This window comes from Onychomys torridus, chromosome 4, assembly GCF_903995425.1.
Source record: "Onychomys torridus chromosome 4, mOncTor1.1, whole genome shotgun sequence".
NCBI classification, from domain to species: Eukaryota; Metazoa; Chordata; class Mammalia; order Rodentia; family Cricetidae; genus Onychomys; species Onychomys torridus.
Window position 1 is genome coordinate 5180610 of NC_050446.1, and position 19243 is coordinate 5199852.

The following is a 19243-nucleotide window of genomic DNA, read 5'->3' on the forward strand; positions in this document are numbered from 1 at the left end:
ATGATGTTCTGACATACTTAGCCAGTCACCTGCTGACTGACTTGGAGTCATCCTCAGTGACTCTCTATCAGTGCGTATAACTTGATTTTCTGTGTGCATGGCTTTGCTCCCCTGAGTGGGGCTTTCTTTAGAAGGGGAAATATTAGTTCTTTGCTTTCCACATGGAGGTGAGCCCGCTTAAGCCACCCAAAGGAGTATGAGGCTAGCTTTCTCCACATGCCAACCCCAGCCCAGCAACACTGTGCTTTTAATGATTGCCATTGTTACCTACTCTGGAGCAGAAGGTCTCCACGGCCCCCACGTTGGTCTGTCGTCAGTGGCTGTCCACTGCTTGCATTTGTCTTGGGAATCTCTCCTGTTGGTGCTTTTGGCCTGGTGGTTTTCCAGCTGCTTTAATATTCATCCCCCCTCCCTTTCCCTCACCCCCCTTTCCTCAGGGTGCATGGATGTGTAGGTACACTCGCCCATGCAGAGCTATGTGCAGAGTCCAGATCTTAGCATCCCATGTCTTTCACCTAATGTTTTGAGACAAGGTCCTCCCTGAACCTGGAGCTGCTGTTCTCCTCTAGGCTGGCCTGTGAGTCCCGGGACCTCTTGTTGCTGTCTCACAGCTTGGGAGTTACAGGAACAAGCTGTTGAACTTGGCTGAGTTCTGAAGATCCAAGCTCAGACACTCACACTCACACAGCAAACACATCACCCTTCCTAACCCTGCGACCCTTAATACATGCTGCGGTGACCCCCAACCATAACATTATTTCTGTTGATACTTCCTAACTAATTTTGCTACTGTTATGAATCACAATGTAAATCTATGACATGTAGGATATCTGATATGACCCTGTGGGGGCCGTGACCCACAGATTGAGAACTGCTGCTCTAAGCCGTCTTTCCAACCTCTTCTCATTCACTTTTTAGTGATACTTTGCATAATTCCTTGAAATTTACATACAATGTATTTTAAATATATTCACCACCAGCCCCTTCCATTTCTACCCCACCCTCACCCCTTCTCACCTACCTTTGAGATTTCTATTTTTCTTTTTTTCCATTGAATCTGGGCTGTGCTGCCTTGATAATCTCGGATGGGAGTGGAGTCTGCTCTGGTATGTGGTCATCCTAGAGGGCTCACATTAAAAGACTCCCCCTCTCCCAGAAGTTTCTCAGGTGGATAGCTAGGGTGGGACTTCCTGTCCACTTTACCCCTGGGCAGGGATTTTGTCAGCTGCAGTGTGTGCTGGTCTTAGCACACGCTCACAACTGCTGTGTGTTCATGTGTCCAGTAGGGGCTGGGAAACACCGTCTTCATGATAGATATAATCGAGTACTTTGGCTCTATCTATTTATTTAGTATTGGGTTTTTTGAGACAGGGATTCTCTGTGTAGCCCTGCCTGTCCTGGAACTCACTCTGTAGACCAGGCTGGCCTTGAACTCCCAGAGATCCAACTGTCTCAGCCTCCTAAGTGCTGGGATTAGAGGCGTGCGCCACCACTGCCTGGCTAAAATAAATTCTTAACAAAATAAATAAACGGGGCAGTGGTGGCGCACGCCTCTAATCCCAGCACTTAGGAGGCTGAGACAGGTGGATCTCTGTGAGTTCAAGGCCAGACTGCTCTAGAGTCGGGCTCCTCCCTTCTCAGTCAGACTCCTCCCCCCTCAGTCGGACCCCGCCCCCCTCAGTCGGACCCCGCCCCCCTCAGTCGGACCCCTCCCCTCCCAGTCAGACTCCTCTCCTCTCAGTCGGACCCCTCCCCTCCCAGTCAGACTCCTCCCCCTCAGTCAGACTCCTCCCCCCTCAGTCAGGCTCCTCCCCTCTCAGTCGGACTCCTCCCCCTCAGTCAGGCTCCTCCTCCCTCAGTCAGGCTCCTCCCCTCTCAGTCAGACTCCTCCCCTCTCAGTTGGACCCCTCCCCTCCCAGTCGGACTCCTCCCCCTCAGTCGGACTCCTCCCTCTCAGTCAGGCTCCTCCCCCCTCAGTCAGGCTCCTCCCCTCTCAGTCGGACCCCTCCCCTCTCAGTCAGACTCCTCCCCTCTCAGTCAGGCTCCTCCCCCCTCAGTCAGACTCCTCCCCTCTCAGTCGGACCCCTCCCCTCTCAGTCAGACCCCTCCCCTCTCAGTCAGACTCCTCCCCCCTCAGGCTCCTCCCCTCTCAGTCAGGCTCCTCCCCTCAGTCAGCCCCCGCCCCCTCAGTCAGACTCCTCCCCTCTCAGTCAGACCCCTCCCCTCTCAGTCAGACTCCTCCCCCTCAGGCTCCTCCCCTCTCAGTCAGGCTCCTCCCCTCAGTCAGACCCCGCCCCCTCAGTCAGGCTCCTCCCTTCTCAGTCAGACTCCTCCCTTCTCAGTCGGACCCCGCCCCCCTCAGTCGGACCCCGCCCCCCTCAGTCGGACCCCGCCCCCCTCAGTCGGACCCCGCCCCTCTCAGTCAGGCTCCTCCCTTCTCAGTTGGGCTCCTCTCCTCTCAGACTCCTCCCCTCTCATTTTTAAGAGCCCTTTATGCTTGAAAATGGCAACCTCGGGCCTGGGGAGATGCTTTGGGTTTTGTTTTCACGGCATTCTTAACAACAAAAAACACTGCATTTTCTTATTTTATATTTTAAAATACTAAATATTAAACACCGACTACTTAATCTGTTTGGCATGTTCTAGAAAGAAAACTCTAGGGCTGGCTTTATTTCTAATGTTTTAGTCAGTTTTCAGGTCATTTTCTTCTGTGACTTCTGAGTGTCACCCTGGCTGCATCTTTGTGTGTGTGCTGAGGGCTTTTCCTGTGCCTTCTGTTCCAACTCCTGCTCTGTGACTGTGCTCATATACGATGGGTTAGTTCTGTGCTCCTACTGATTCTCCTAATTAGAGACACGATTCCATCTGAACCTTACAGACTTTCAAGGAGTGGGGAGTGTATAAACTACTTTTTTTATTTTGAGAGAGGGTCTCCCTGGTCTCTCTGTATATTCCAGGATGACCTTGAGCTCGTGAATTTCCTGCCTCAGCCTCGGAAAAACCGGAATTACAGACACATGCCACCACTCCATCTCCCATTTGTTTGGTTTTAGTACATTTGGTTTATTTTAGGTGCATGCTTATGGAGGTTAGAGGACAACGTGAGGGGCTATTTCTCCCCTACCACCATGTAGGTCCCAGGGATAGAACTCAGGTCATCAGGCTTGCACTGAACTCATGGGTAGTAGGATGCTTGACATTTTACCTGGCATGTCCACCTGGGGACAGGTGTGCTGGCTTACCCGGGTCTTTGCGCATTGGCTGATGGGAAACCAAAGGGTTTTCTTTGAAGAGTTCTCATGTTTTTCTTTTTTGTTGTCCTTTTGAGATGGGGTCTCAAGCAGCCAAGGCTGGCCTTGAGCTGTGTGTGTGACTGAGCATGACTTTCTGCTTCTGGTCGTCCTGTCTTCACTTCCCAGTGCATGCACCACCATGCCAGAGTTTTACAGCGCTGGGGCTCAAACCCAGGACTTACACACGCTGGCCAGCACTGTGTCACCGGAGCCACCTCCCAAAGCCCCCTCCTGCTTCCTTTCAAGACATGCCCGGGTGACATGTGACCCAGGCTTCTGTCAGCAGGACCGTTGCTTGTTCTGTCTGGTCTGTCACATGATAGACAAAGTTCCCAGCCTTGGTAGTGAGTCTAGAGCCAACCTCTCCCGACCTGAAACAGCAATGATGCTGTTCTCCTCGTCACCCTGCCCGCGGACAAGCAGCCCAGGCAGTGTCCTGGTCTCTCTGTAGCAGCTGCCCCTTCCTGGTGTGCTTGTCTTGGCAGGAACTTCTGGGTCCCTGGGCTTCTTTAGTGGCAGTTTCTTGTCTCAGTATCTGCACATTCCGCTCTGTTTCTTCTTTTCTCCTGCTTAAGAGTGGGCCTTGCATCCCTCCTGCGGCTTCTCATCAGCATGGGTGGCGGCTCCTCGGCAACGGCATTTGGTCATCTGTGGAGACGGATGTTCTTCCTCTCTGCATGTTAACCTGGTGAACTGTGTCAACAGAGTCCTGGGGCTGAGTCCCTGGGTCCCCTCTCCTCACTTTTGCTTCATGTGTATCTGTGTGTGGTGCGCAGGTGCACTCACAGGCCAGGAGAAGGGATCAGATCCCAGAGAGCTGGAGTTGGGAACAGCTGTGAGCCACCCAGGGTGGATGCCACGAGCAAACTCAGCTTCCCTGGAAGAGAAGTCACTTCTCTTAACGGTTGAGCCTTGATCTCAGTGGTTCTCAGTCTTCCTGATGCTGCAACCTTTTAATGCAGCTCCTCAGGTTGTGGTCACCCCACCATAAAGTTATTTCAGTGCTACTTCATAACTATAATTTTGCTAGTTATAAATTGTAATGTAAATATTTTTAGATTTAGAGGTTTGTCACAGGGGTCATGACCCACAGATTGGAAACTGCTGCTTTATGTTTTCAATTTATTGAAGGCAGCGACCCCTAAGAGTGACTACCAGATAGGTTATTCCAAGGCTGCATTGTCTGTCAGGGTTACTATCAGCAGCCACACCTACTTGTACAAAATCAGAGTCAAGGTAAAGGGTTGGGGTTTGCCTGTCCTTCAAGAGGGTGCCCTGCTCTTTTCTCTGGGTTCATGGGACTTTTGTTCCATACATTAAAATACGGCAACTCCCCAAACTCAACTAGAAGTTGCCAGGCACAGGTGACAAGAAGTCATCATTACAGCAAAAATGGAGTGGCATAGGGCCTCCACAGAACATGCCACATAGTTGGCATTCCCCACCTAGATATTTCAAGTATTTATCTTTTCTCCCATGACCTAGAGGAGAGGAACATTACAAACAGCCATTTTTGCAGATGTCAAGGTGAATTCTGAAATGCCATCTCAATGCTAGGCAGCCCAGAGGCTGACGGTGGCACAGCTGTGGTTTCCATTCAGTACCTTAGGCATCTGCACATACTCAAACACACGCACGCACGCACGCACACATGCACACATGCCTGCCCTGTGAGCCACAGCAAGGGAAGGCTGTGGTTTGTGTCTGTAGAGCGAGCGAGCGAGCTTCTATTTTCTCAGCTGCGTGACTTCTCTGCCTATGTTTCACTCTCAGATTTTAATAATTGTCTTGAACACAGGAGACTTTTCACCTTCCTGCAGGGTGTGTCCCTGTTGACAGTGGATTGTTGTCGCCATGGTGTGGCAGCCTCAGTCCTCTGCCTAGCTGGGAAGTGTGCGCTCTCTCTGGGAGAAGCAGGAAGGTTGATGGGCGCTCTGTGGGAGTCAGGAGGTGTGTGGCTCTGCTGTGCCCCTGTGGAGAGAGGACAGGACTGGTGTGCCGGCTGTCATGTACTAGTCACCCTGCCCCATCAGGGGCCCGGGTCCCCCAGTTTGCTGCGGCACTCTTGCTGGACCATGCTTTCACCCCATCTGCCCTTGTCTAAGGAGCCATTAGCCACGCAGGGAACAGATGCCGCCAAGAAGAGTTGACAGGATGTGGACCACACAGGCCCTTCCCTCTCCACCCCTCAGCCGTGCCCTTCCATTGCCTGAAGGACTGGCTGTACCTAGGAGTGCCCAGCTCTGGCTGTTAAGTGGATACTGGGTCCTTGCTAGAGGGCAGATGCAAAGTCTAAGCTAGCTCATCCCAGGAAAGCAGTGCAGCAGGGCCACCCCAGTCCTTCCCCGGGGTTGAACCCCAGAGCCAGTACAGCATGGAGAGCATCGAGCCCCTTGAGTGGGAAGGGCCTGCCTTCCAGGATAGAGGGTCTCTGAAGGCTGGGCTGTGGGTGAAGAAGGACTGTGGCCTAAGAACTCAGTTACAAGTGGAAGGCAGATTTGAGCCGGGCTAGGGCAGTGCCTCAGAGAGCAGCAGGTGGGCGACTGTCCAGCCTTCAGCTTCTCTGAGCCACACAGTCATTCACAAAGCTCATCCTCAAGAACAGTATGGATGAGTTCTAAAAAATTTACAAAAGCTTCAGCATGCCATTAATCCCAGTACTTCAAGAATTCCAGGCCAGCCAGGACTAAACAGAGAAACCCTGTCTTTAAAAAAAAAAAAAAAAGAAAGAAAAGAAAAGAAAAGAAAAAAAACTTAATTTACTTAAAACATCATGAGATAGTTTTTGAGTATTTTGTTCTAGGCTGCATTTATAGCTATCCTGGGCTGCCTGGTTTAGCCTCTGCTGCTTCTTCTGCCCTGATGTTAGGCCATCTGTGATAGCCCAGCCCTCCTCTACTGTTCTCCAGCCCTGAAGCACCTCTGTGCTTGAGTCTTGGCCTTTTAGTTGCCTACATTAGAGGCTTACCTGGGCCCCAAACTCACCCTTGTCCTTGCAGGACCTCTGTGGTCTGATGCGGTATAGCCTGCCTTTGCTCTGGTTGTCACCTGGCCCCACATCCCAGCTGCAGCCCATCAAGGGGTGGGCATGGACACCTGGCCAGCTCAGCACTTGCTCCCTGTGCCCCTCTGGGCCTGGGCCAATACTCCCCTGGCTCACTCTGGGGTCTCGGGAAGCTGAACCCGTCCCCAGGTGAGTGTGGTGCTGGACAGAGACCTTCCTGCCTTCCTCATCTAGAGCCCTTTGGTGGATATGACTGGTATTTGTAAGGAGAGGAAGAGGGGCCAGGGGCAGGCACAGCGCGTACTTGCCAAGCCTCCCTAGATAGGTAGCGCTTCTGTTTCAGGCAGTGCCTCCCCTCACCAACCATTAAAACAGGCCAGGGACTTTTATAAATGCTGTTGCTGACCCCATCTCTGCCTCTTGGGCACAGGTGCTGCTGGGTGTGTTTGCACAGATCACCCCAGTGGCTCCCCCAGCTCCTTGTGAGTGGCAGGAAATGTCTAGTCATCCCTTTTCCTGGTGCTGCAGTGACGGAGCCTCTATGATGCTGCTCCCTTCTACTAGCAGGCCACTGGTCTCATGGTGAGCAAGAGCTTGTGGAAACTGTGACCTGTGTCTGCCTGAAAGGCCTAAGATGGTTAAAGGTCCTGGGCCCCAGGGAAAGTCCCCTACAGAGCCCCTGACAGTGACATCTCTTTCCTAGGCCAGGCCAGTGGTAAAGTTGCAATGACAGGCTGTGCCCACCAGAGGGCACACTGCCCCACACTGCTCAGCTGAACTGGGCTCTGCACACCAAATGCTTTTTAATTGAAAAATTTTTTTAATTCAAAAAGGATTTGCTGTTTGTACTCAAGTGCAGGTTTTCCTTATGCAGAAGACTAATGTCTTGAGTAAACAGATCTGGGCTCAAATCCACCTTCAAAGGTACTCTCTGTTTGCCCAAGGGAGTGAAAGGCTTCCAGAAGCGGCCCTAGTCTCTTGGGCAAACATTTTGGGGACGAGGACTCCCGGGCAGAGGACATCGTCTGTGGGAAGGTTATCCGCAGCCTAAGGGGGATTATGTCGGGGGACATATGTTGAAATTTCATTTGGGGAATTAGGGAAAACAAGAGTGGGGGTAGCGACTTTTCCAGCCAGGATAACCTAAAAAGGGAAAACTCCAGGGAGAGAGCGGGGACCAAGGAATCTGTGTCAGCCCCCTGTCTCCATGTGCACGGGCTGTAGGGCAAGACAGGGCAAGTGTGCACTCACAGTTCCTCCCTGTACTCCGTGCCAGGGTGCAAGAGAAACGGAACTCAGATGGTGAGCTGGAAGGCAAGCCCTTGCCCTCCCAGAGACCCTCTCTTACTCCCAGCCACCACAGGCCTGGACTGCATGACCCCCACACACTGAGGCCCCACTGCCTGGTCAGCCAACTGCCCCCACACACCGCCCAGGAAGCTGTAGCTCCATCCTCATGCAGGTGCCCAGACCCAGACTGGATAGTCTGGAGCCAAGCCAACCAGACAGTATCAAAGGAAGGAAGCGCCACCGTCCTGTGGGCTTCCTCCTGCCCTGGGAGCCGAGCCCAGCAGAGCACACTTCCAAAACAGCAGCAAGACAGTTCAGGCTGTGTCTCCAGCACTGGCCCTGCTGGTGTCACCTCCCTCACCTGAGAGACACTGCACCTCAGTCCTGGCTCCCAGAGTGGGGTACCCCACCCCTTTTGTCCTTGGTTCCCCCTTCCTGGAGCCCATCAACCACCATGTTATAGACTCTGGCCCCGTCCACCTACCCCCCCCCCCACTTACCCTCAGATTGTGTTGGTCACAGGATTGGTCAGGCTGGCTCTCAGAACTGACCCCAACATCCAGTCACCTAGAAGCCACTTAAAAATATACACCTCAGGTCATCCCAGACACCACCACCAGAATTACATCCCATCTAACCTGGGGCTCACACCAGGGTGTTCCCTCTCTCACTGCCCCAGGACTATGCATCCTGCTCCCAAGGGCTGCCAGTCCCTACCCTAAGGGCATAGGCCTGTCTTCTTGTTTTCTGAATGCATGCTCTTGTCACTATGGCCCCAGACACCTCTCAACACCTCCCCCACACACATACATATATACTTCCTGCCGCTTTCCCTGAACACTCCTGGGGATCCTATCCTAGCCACCAGCAAAACCAATGTCCTCTCCCCAGCCTGCACTTCCTCTGGTGTCCTGATGCTCCAGGCCTTTGTACTATTGGGGATGGCACCTGGGCCCTCTATCCTCAAGCCTGTACCATTAAGCCCTCCTGCTCCTCTGCCCTACTATGTTTTCCTCCTCTCTGGGAAAGGTCCATGCTCCAAGAAGTGTTCCTGCTTGAGTCCTGGGCTGTGTGGAAAGTTCCTGGGCCCCTCTGCCACCACCCTATGAGCCCTAGGCATAAAGGACTTCATATAACTTATACCTTTGCAATCCTGACCCGCACCAGTAAATGTTCCTTCTCCCACCCACTCACCTTCACCCCAACCGCCAGCAGAGTAAGACCTGTAGGCGCTGATAAAGCCAACAGAGGCTCTGACATGCACACACCTGAGCAGCCACCAGGTGGCAGTGTTGTGCTGACCATTGCCTGAAGCCTCTGGGTAGCCAGCTGCCAGTTGCCTGATGGGATGGGTTAGCCTGATGGGATGGTGTACCTTTGAGGGTCACTAGAGGGTAGTGTTGTGAAGGGGGTGCTGTGGGATGCTCTGATGGGCTCCCCTCATAGCCACCAGATGTTTAGTTGGAAACTGCTTGCTACCAAGGATGGACCTGTGCCACCCCTGGGATTAGATCACACTTTACCTTAGAAGTGAGTCCATCAAGATCCAGGGCGGGAGACCTGCCCGAGGGCTCCTGCAGCACCGGGCCCAGTCTCTGTCTACCCATCCTGATAACAGATGCTGTGGAGCAGGACACATCGGGTTGCATGGGTGCTATCTTGAGTGGTTTCTTGATCACACACTGAACCTCAGTCCCCAGCTGCTCTTCTTTCTTCCTGCTGCCCACAGCTCTCTTTGTGTGTGTGTGGTGGGCCCTGATTGGCCAGTGCACATGGCAACAGGGCCATAGGGCCACACAGCCTGTCTGGAGTCTGCAGCTTCCCCTACTACAGTTGGACCACGTTCTCCTCCACAGGCTGCATAGTGGGTGGGTGTCCTGCAGAGTAGCCGAATTCAAAGACAGAAGCTCTTCTTCTCAGAGCTGCATTCTGTTGGAAAGTCTTTTCAGGGCCTCCTACCGCTCACCACTTCTGATTGATTGAACATGTTTGGCAACCACTAACCTAAACATCTCTCACTTAATGCTGCTTGTTGGGACACGCCAGGCTATCCCACAACCCCCCCTCCACCTCTGTCAGCATAAGGAATCCTCTGCTGCACCTCACCTATGGCCACATTGAATGTCTCAGCCTTCAAGTGAACTACAGGGCCCTCCCCCACTCAAACCACTCGCTGCTTCTCAGAGTTTTCACTGGACTTGGAGCCTTTTACTTCCAGCCCCTACAGAATTGGGGTCTCCAGTGCAATAATCCTCCATAGAAGTGGCTTTTGGCTCAGAATGACAGCATGGCCTAGCAAAAGGCAGGCTCATGCACATTGGCACATCACCACCACCAGGATCTGCTTGGCCCACCTGTGTAACTGTGCAGGGTCCCCACCAGGGCAGGTTCTGGGTGCAGTGTGGAACATTTGCCGAGGGTATGAGGTTGTGAGAGCAGCCTAGAAGCCCTTCCCTGGGCCTTCAGGCCACCAAAGTGCTGTCCTGGACAGCACACAGTGTGCCTGGTGGCAAGGAGTCCCGGGATCTGGGGACTGAGGAAGGCCGCTGGTCAGTCATGGAGTCCACTCACAGGTCTTTCCCCACAGCCTTGCAGTGGTCCCTCCTTGAGATACAAGCAGGAAGGTACTTGCCTCTCAGCCTGGCACAAGGTTCTTATGCGAGCTTGCCATTGGTACCAGAAGTGTGCACTCAGCAAAGTCTTACCCTGCAGAGGCAGGCAGGGATTGTGAACACTACCTACCCATTGTCGCCTCCTGAGCCTGACATACACACATAGGAACAGTGACATACTATCCCAGCTTCAGTTCCCAGCAGCCATTCTGCCCAGGGTTCAGCAGGGGCTGGCATCATCGCTGCTCAGCTGGGGTCCCCTGGCCTGACTGTGCCTCTCTGTTCCCTCCTCTTGCAGTACGAATACAGTTTCCGCACGGAGCAGAGCGCAGCGGCACGACTGCCACCCAGCCCTACCCGGTGCCAGCAGATCCCCCAGTCCTGAGGAGACCACAGCCTCCTAGGGGAGAAGACGTCTCCTACCCGGTGCCCAGACTACTGATGGGGTGGCTGGGGGGAGAGTTGCTCCCTCCCCCACCTGCCCATTCTTCTTGCCCTCCCCACTGACCAAGAGACTCTGGGCAGCTGTGTGGTCATACATGGTCATCAGCTTGCCTAACGAGACTCCCCTGCCTCCCTGGGAACGTTGTTTGTGACTAATGTATGTGCTGTTAGTGACCAGAGGCTCCTAGCACACCTGTGTGATGACCACTTACCCCACAAAGAAAGAAGACTCCTTCCCTACCTGGAGTCACCCATTAGGGCCTAGGCACATGTTCCAGCGGCCAAGTGATGCCCACTGGCTCCCTTCAACTGACCATCACTCACTATAAGAATCCCACGAAGCCACTGTCTCCCTCCTGGAAGACTCCAGGATTGACTGCTTCACATAGGACCCTGCAAGATGCACTGATCGTCTCTGACCCAGGCTACCTGAGAACAAGCATTCCTGTCAGCAGGCTCAAGTGGCCCGTGCATCTCATGACGACACTGAAAAACAGGCGTCTGCTTCTCTCCAGACAACTGGGGGCTCTTCCGCCAGTGCACACACTGGACGTCCAGAGAGCACAGATGGGACTCCGCTCTCTGTGGAGGTAACTGAGTGCCTACCTGGACAGAAACTTGGCTGCTAGGGTGCTGGGCCTGGCCACAAGCTCCAATCCCACAAAGGGCTCATCTACGGAGCATCCAGCTGCCAGCAACAGCCTCCGTATGCCTCCGCCTGGTGCCAACTGACAAGAGCATGCTCTGAGAGGCGTGGTATCCAGCCCTGCAGGGACACAGCACAAGCCAGGCCCACTCACAGTCTAGAAGGCATCTCCTGCCGGGGGTCTGCTGTTTTGAAGAGTCCCTATGTCGCAGGCCTCTGAATTTTTGGCTAGAACATTTCATAGGTGTCCATCTAGTGCCAAGTACAACTCCACAAGTTTTTCCATGAAAATAGTGGCACTGCTGTCCCAGCTCTCAGCCTCAGGTGATGCACTGCTTTGCCGTGATTGGCTATTAGGGTTTGTCTGACATTGGTCCCTGGAGTGTCTGTGGATGTGAAGGTGTGCACAGTGGTCAGTGTCCATAGGCAACTACACTGCAGTGGGTACAACCCTCTCCAGTACAGCTCCAGAAAGCCACAGGCAGCTCAGTGGCCAAGGTGCAAAAGGATCAGGAGCAAGAACCAGCCGACAAGATGTCATGAGCCAGGGCAGGGTCAAAAATACCTCACCAACTTCCATCAGCCCCTCAGCTCCTCGGGCCCTTTGTGGCCCAACCCCCTGCTCAGTCAGCCTTCTTCACTTGGTGGTACTTCATTTCTGTGTCAGGAATGGTCACCTCACCTTCTCTCAGATTTGAGCACATCCTGTGGGGTACCCATCAAACCCCCTGACTCTGGGTCCCACAGCCTCTAGGCAGCACAGGCCATGAAAAGGTAGTTAGCTCAAATGCCAGTGTCCCAGAGAACTGTGGGGTCAAAACCTATGCCACACTGGTGCTCTGGAGAGCTGATGAACTGTCCTCCAGACAGCTCCATAAGCTGGGGACCTGAGGACCTGCGCTACGGCTGCCGGGGTAACAGAAAAGCGAGCACTCATAGCCTGGGTCAACTGGGAAGGCTGGGGGCAAAGCTCCAGCGTCTCCTGGCCACTTCCTTTATGCTTGCGCACATTGTCTTATCACCTCTTTCCATTTCCCAGTTGTGAAATTGTCCCCACCAGGTGATGCCAGGTGGCCCTCCCCCTTCCTTCCCTTGATGGAGAATGTGGCTTCCCTGAAGTTCTTACAGGCCCTGGGCGTTCCAAGGTGAAGACAGTGGACAGCAATCAAAAGGGCCAAGTGAAGAAGTCCCTGGAAGAAGGACTTGGGCTCTGCAGCCCACTCACACCCTCCCACAGGACTCGGTCACTGGGACAAGAGCAAACTGCATGCTCTGAGCTGGAGTAACCTCGGGACATGGCAGACTTAATTTAAGAAAAACCTTGACTGTCAATGTTGTAGCATCAACAGCTTCTAGCTTTTGAAGTGTTAAGGACAACTTGATGTCTGTGGTAAGTTTTAGGTTGCACCCAACCCCTGGTTTCTTATCTTCTGGCAGTGGTAGTGGTGGTGTATGTACACCCTTGTTCACCTTGTGTGGACCCGGCACAGACCCAGACCTAGGAGGTGGGGCTGCGGCTCACAGCAGATGGAGTGGCCTTTTGTGTATGGTGTGGAACGCTTGTCCCCACTAAGCCTGGCCGCTGTGAGATGAGCACAGAGAACCACTGGGAGGTGTGAAGAGCTGCAGCCCCTCCCTTAGGTCTCCTCCCCCCACCCTACCAGCATGCCCCACAGCTGCTGCTGCCCCTGCCAAGCACACATCTTTCCCTTGAAAAGGCTAGCCAGAGCACAGCACCCTACCCCACAGTCCCCACACTGAAAAGTCAGTTCCTTCCTAGGGCCTTGGAAGTGGGACATGGGTGATGAGCAGGGGGAGGTGGGCTCCAGGCTCACTTGCAAATTTACCATAAGGCCAAGTCTGAGAATTCACATCAGCATCACTCACCTTGGGAAAAGGACAGGTCAGAGTCATGAATATTCTTCCTGGTGATCAGTGGCATGTGGCCACCTGTGGCCAAGGCCGTTCTACCAGGAAGGAGCAGAAGACCCTCTGTCAGAAGGACATATACACAAGGGGACCGAGATGCTGAGCTCACCCCCTTCCTTCAGTGGGCACTAGACCTGGCAGTCTGGCACATTACCTGTCGTCCTCCAAACAAGCCCAGTACTGGGTGCTCTTTGTCCCCTGTCACATGAAGAGCCTGAGGCATGTCTGTAAGCTTGCCGGTAGTAGGGGCAGAACCTGACTCCAAAGCCCCAGTGCAAACATCTGGCCTTGGTGTCCATCCCTGTGATGGGCTTTCTTTTGCTATGGATTCACCTCACCATGGCAGTGGACTCTGGGCACAGGTCAGGCTGAGAGTTTATCCTGTGCCTCCTGTGACCTGAGGATCCCCAGCCTGGGAGCATCTGCTGCGGTCATAGGAAAGGCCTTGATGGGCCACCAGGCCGTGAAGTGCCAAATTCACGGAATCGCTCTTTGTCCCTCTGACCCCCAGAACCTGATGAGGAAGCTGGCCCTCGTTCCTGTACCCAGCTCCCTCTCAGATGACAAGGCACATCAGAGTGGCCCAGTTTCCCCTGCTCTGGGTGCAAGGCGGAGCACCAGTCCAGGCTGTTTCCCTTCAGAGGCCTATGAGCTGCTGAGCCACTATGTGCCACTGGGAACAAGGACCTTAGCCCAGTTGCCTTCCTGTGTATTTATTCAAGGTGACCGCTTGGCAAAGGGGGGTTTCACTGTGTGGCTGTATTCTTAATATAATTTGTTAAATAAATGTTTGTTTTAACCTCTCTTCCCCAGTTTGCTGTTATTTTTAAGCCACCAGAGGTCAGTGCCCCTCAGGGGGGCCTTCTGGGCAGCTGCAAGCTGTCTCTCCTGCTTCCAGGGCTCCTGGGGGCAAGTGGTCACTACCTTCACTTTTCAGATTTCTAGAAAGAGCTGGCAGGTGACTTGAGGGTTTCGGGACCGCTGACATCCTTGACCCTCGGAAGCTCCTGAGAGATCCCAGTTGCTATGAACAAGACCTCAGTATGCAGAGGGCTCTTTTATCTCCTGCTGCCCCACCCTGTCTCTGGGCCTCAGGGCTCGGCTGGCAATCAGCGTGTTGGGATGCAGCTTCCCTGCTTTGGGCCTGTTCTAACTGCTCACCTGCTACAGGATGCCACCTGCAGAGATGGCTGAGGATCCCCCTGTCAGTTCCTTATCAGTGCCCTGCCTTCCCACTCCTGGCTGTGACTTCTGCATCTCCAGGATCCACCTCACAACCTGACTGGCTACCTACAGCTCAGCACACACCAACCTCAGTGGGAAGGAGCTAGAATGATGACCTTTGACTCGCCACTCCTCTCCTGGGCTCCCAGAAACTTAGGGGCACCTGCACACTTGTACCCTTGACTTCCCAAACCCAGCCTCCTATCTCTTGAGTCTTTCCCACACAGCAGAGTCTCCCCGACACACACGCATCTTTGAGGGAAACCAGGTCTGAGTTCTAGTTCTGACTCTGCAGGTTCCTTCATCTGACTCCAGAGTTCCCTTGGGAAGATGGAGTGAGGTCAAGCATGGTGAGCACCATTTCAGAGGCTGCGTGACATGGAGGCCTCTCTCTGGGGCAAGGACAATTTGCCAGTTCCTGTGTCCTGTGTTTGAGACACCAGGGAAGAAAATACAAGTAAGATCTTAGTCTCAGGGAGCAAGCCCAAGCCAGCTGCTGCTGCCCCACCCACACTGATGGGCCTTATCAGGCCACCATCTGGTACCTGGAAGCCCCCTACCCTCCCCACAGCAGTATATATGATGCCCACAAGCAGATGGGCATGGTTATAATTGGGTTTCAAATGTCCTCCAAAGGCTGTGATAAAGTCATAGTTGCCAGTTAACAGGCTTCTCAGAAATGACCGTAAGGCTCTGGCGGTAGCAGTGGCTGCATCCACTGGTGTGTTATAATTTGATGAGCCGTTGGAAGCGACAGAAAGAGTAGAGGAGGGAGACTTGGTTGACAGGGCTCCGTCCTTGGGGCTGCCCTTGGTGCCATCTCCTGTCCCCACCCTCCCCATCTCCTCCCTGCTTCCTGGCCACTGTGGAGTAAGCAGTCAGTCTCCCCAGTCTGAAGCAGCAGAGTCGAAGACTATGACCTGAAATCTCTGAGAGGCAACAGACTTCTGATTGTTAAAGTTGATCTTCTCGGGTGTGTTATCATAGCAACAGAAGGCTAACATGGCCTCCAAGATTACAGTCTCAGTTCAGAAATATCTGAGGCCCCAATCTCATACCAAATCCAGAATCCCAGGGCCTAGAAGGTCAGCTGGGGGACCATCCTTATCCGATGCTTGCTTCTTTCCTGGCCACGATCCCCCCTGACTCTGAGATGCTTCCTTGTCTTAGCTTAGTCTTCTCCTTCTACCTAGGATGCATCTCCCCACACTTCTGCCTGGTAAACTCCTCTCCATCCTTCAAGACCCTCTGCCTTGCCCCACTCTGCAGCAAGGTATTGGTTCTCCATCTCAAGCGAGACCTGAACCTACCACAAGTACTCACCTGTCACTGAACTGCAGCCACTGGATGCTCTCATTCAGTAGTGTATCCCGATGGGAGGAGCCATGCCCTGTTTATCAGATCCTCTCCTGCCACAGGAGTGGGCTGGGCCAACAGGAGAGGGGTAAACAGATGTGAGAATTCAGGGAGGGGTGGACTCCAGCAGTACCGTGAGGTCCTTCAGTCGCCTCTCCGCACTAGTCTTGATGTGTTCAAAGAATCCAGAGATGGGTCTCAACAGGTTTGCCCCAGCACAGGCTTGGCTCCAGGCTGGCAGGCTTTCGGGTAGTGGTGACGTCCTTGGCTGCAGACGCTCCCTGCAGCCCATTCTGGGGAGAAAGAGAACGGAAGGCTAATGAAGTGCAGTGCCTAATCTAAGCCTGCTGGGGACTCGGTTTGCTGGCTCTCTTCTTTCCAGCCTGGCCCTGGGTGGAAACTCTTGGCCTTTCGAAGGTGTAGGAAAACAGGGCTGTGGAGGAAGGGCATCAGCCAGCAACCTTCCCAGCAGGTAGGCTGGACCCCATGCTCCCACCTCCCCTCTGCCACACCTCAGGCTAAGGAGCTCTGGCCAGACAGCAGCCCTTGGGATTGGTAGGGCTAGGGCAGAGAGCGGGAAAGTTTTGAGTGTGGGGACCTCCTGACTGGGGACATGGGCAGAGGCTGCACAAGGTGAACGGCCTAAGACATGCCATCTCCCACGTGCCTGCCTCCCATTCCCCTTGTCCATAGGATGGAACCTGAGCCATTCAACCCCAGCCACCACTGGGTGTCTTAGAGCTTCTCACACTCCTGCACCAGACCTACTCCAGGAGATCGAAAAGAACCTCTTTGGGGGCAGTGAGTTCCAGGACCCCCCTTGAATTCCCCCTCCACAAGTGACCTCAGATTGCAGCTCTGATGGATGACGTCTAAAGCCAGGCTTTCAACACTTCCCCAGTGTTGTGGTTTGGATCTTCCAAGTCCTCAGAAGCCCACAGCTTGGTTGCCAGCATGTGTGGGAGCTTCAGAAGGTCGGAGGAAGCAAGGTCATCAGCGATGTGCCCTGAGAATCGTGAGCTTCCCACTCTCCCCACCCACCCCTTCCCACTCTCCCCACTTCTTGGTTCCCGTGAGGCAACCAGACTTCCTCTGCCAAGGCCTCCCTTCCCATAATAGGACCCAAGCAACAGGACCAAGGCGGAAGAAACAAGAGTGTGGGGCCAGCCTTCTTGGGGTATTCGGTAAGACCTTGTATCAAGAAAACGAGGGGTTGGGGATTTAGCTCAGTAGTAGAGCACTTGCCTAGCAAGCGCAAGGCCCTGGGTTCGGTCCTCAGTTCCAAGGAAGGAAAGGAAGGAAGGAAGGAAGGAAGAAAGGAAAGCGAACAGGAGAAGGCATCCACATTAGGTAGCTAACACAGCTGCCACCTCTACCTTCAGCTTCAAAGAATCCAACACCTCTGGCTTCTATGGGCATCTCTGTGTGCATGCGCACGTGTGTGTGCGCGCACACACACACACACACACACACACACACACACACACACACACACATAAAATCTTTTAAAAGAGCCGAGGATGTAAGTCAGTGAGAGCATTTGCCTAGTATGGGTGAGGCCATGGGTCCAATCTTCAGTACCACATAATAACAACAACAACAACAATAATAATAAACAACCCCAGGACCACAAGTAATTATAAAAATAATAAAAGAAAAATAAACATGAGGCTGGAGAGATGACTTAGAGATTAAGAGCACATAATCTCATGCAGAAAACCTGAGTTTGGTCCCCAATACCCATGTCAGCTCACAACTACATCTAACTCCATCTCTAGGGGATCTGACACACTTCTGGCCATTAAGGACACCTGCCCAGATATGCATATCCCCTCTCTCCCTCTCCCTCTCCCTCTCCCTCTCCCTCTCCCTCTCCCTCTCCCTCTCTCTCACACACACACACAGAAAAATAAACAATGGTTAATGATCTCTTTCCACACCCTCAAACTATAGACCAAGGTACCATGAGGCTGAGTTTACTCCTGCAGCCACTGTGTGGACCCCAAGTGTCATCCAAAGGCCCTTGTGCTGCAAGCTTGCTCACTGGGGTCACACTCTTGGGAAGTGGCAGGTCTGTTAGGAGATGAGGACAGTACGAGGTCTTCGGGTCACTGGTCATAGCAGACAGTGGAAGGCCAGCCCTCCCCTTTTCCTCTTGCTCCCTTCCATCTGTGAGGTGAGAGGCTCTGCTCTGCCCCCTGTTCCTGTTGTGATGCGCCAGCACAAAGCACAGCAGCAAACCTCTGGACACTGATGGAGAACTGAGCCACACATGAAACAACATGCCTTTCCTGACACATTTGTCTCTAGAACACAGAAGGAAGAAGGTGACTCAGTTCATCTTAAGTTGGTCCAAGCCAAATAAGAACAGTACACAGAAGTCAGAGGCCTGTTTGGCCTAGGATTCTGAGAACAAAATTTTCCATGAAATATTATAGAAACCTGAATTCATCTGCATATTCAAAAATAATTATGACAAGTAGGGATCATCTCAAGAATTTAAGAGGGGCTGAAGTGATGCCTCCGCAGTTAGGGACAATTGTTACTCTTGCAGAAGACCCAGGTTTTTTCACAGCACCCACACTGTCCTTCACAATCATCCATAAGTCTATCTCTACAGAATCTAATGTCTTCTGACCCCTAAGCACACTAGGTACATATATGGCACACACACATACATGCAAGCAATACAATCATACACAAAATTAAAATTTTAAATGCCATTTTCAACAGAGGGTGGAGAGATGGCTCAGCAGTTAAGAGCATTAGCTGCTCTTACAGAGGACCAGGGTTCAATTCCCAGCACCCAAATGATGGCTCATGACCATCCATAACTCCAGTTCCAGGGGACCCAATGCCGCCTTCTGATCTCTGCAAGTACCAGGTATAAATATGCATACACATGAATGCAGACAAAAGACCATATACATAAAAATAAATTATTTAAATTCAAGAATGTTCAATACTGGGAAGAGGGCCTGGGCAATGTACTCAGTAAGCTAAGGAAATACAACCACAGTCCTGTCACCCACTGCAGAAGGTGCATTTAACAGAAACCTTAATTTAGGAGCCTCTGTAAGCACCAACCTTATCCTTATGGATAAGAACAAGTCAAGGATACAGGCCTGTGACCACCATTTCCTCACCGTGCACGGAGGTGTAAGCCAATGTAAGACATGGAGGAAAGGCAGAATACAGCTGAGAAGGAGAGGCTTGGCCTGTTATGTAATCATCTGCAGAGAAAACCAAAAGGAACCAACAAATGGTCAGAATGAAGAGAGGTGAGCAAGGGTGTCAGACATAAGACGGCCATCAGGAAAGGTCTGTGCTTCTCTGTATAGAAGGCAGCTGACCAAGAAATGAAATCCAAAGTCTTTCAAACAGGCATAAATATATTGAGGAATTAACAAGGTGCAAGTTGTCTGTGGAGATTTATGAATACATA

General features: G+C 52.8%; 1 protein-coding gene across 1 annotated transcript in view; it reads left to right on the forward strand.

Annotated features, from left to right (window-relative positions):
- Mvb12b (multivesicular body subunit 12B) overlaps positions 1 to 14026 on the forward strand; it is a 163185-nt gene extending 149159 nt beyond the window's left edge. Inside the window, exon 10 of the mRNA XM_036184112.1 lies at positions 10498 to 14026. Coding sequence (XP_036040005.1) covers positions 10498 to 10584 — 87 coding nt within the window. The 3' untranslated portion in view covers positions 10585 to 14026. The remainder of the gene's footprint in view (positions 1 to 10497) is intronic.
- The last annotated feature ends 5217 nt before the right edge of the window (positions 14027 to 19243 follow it).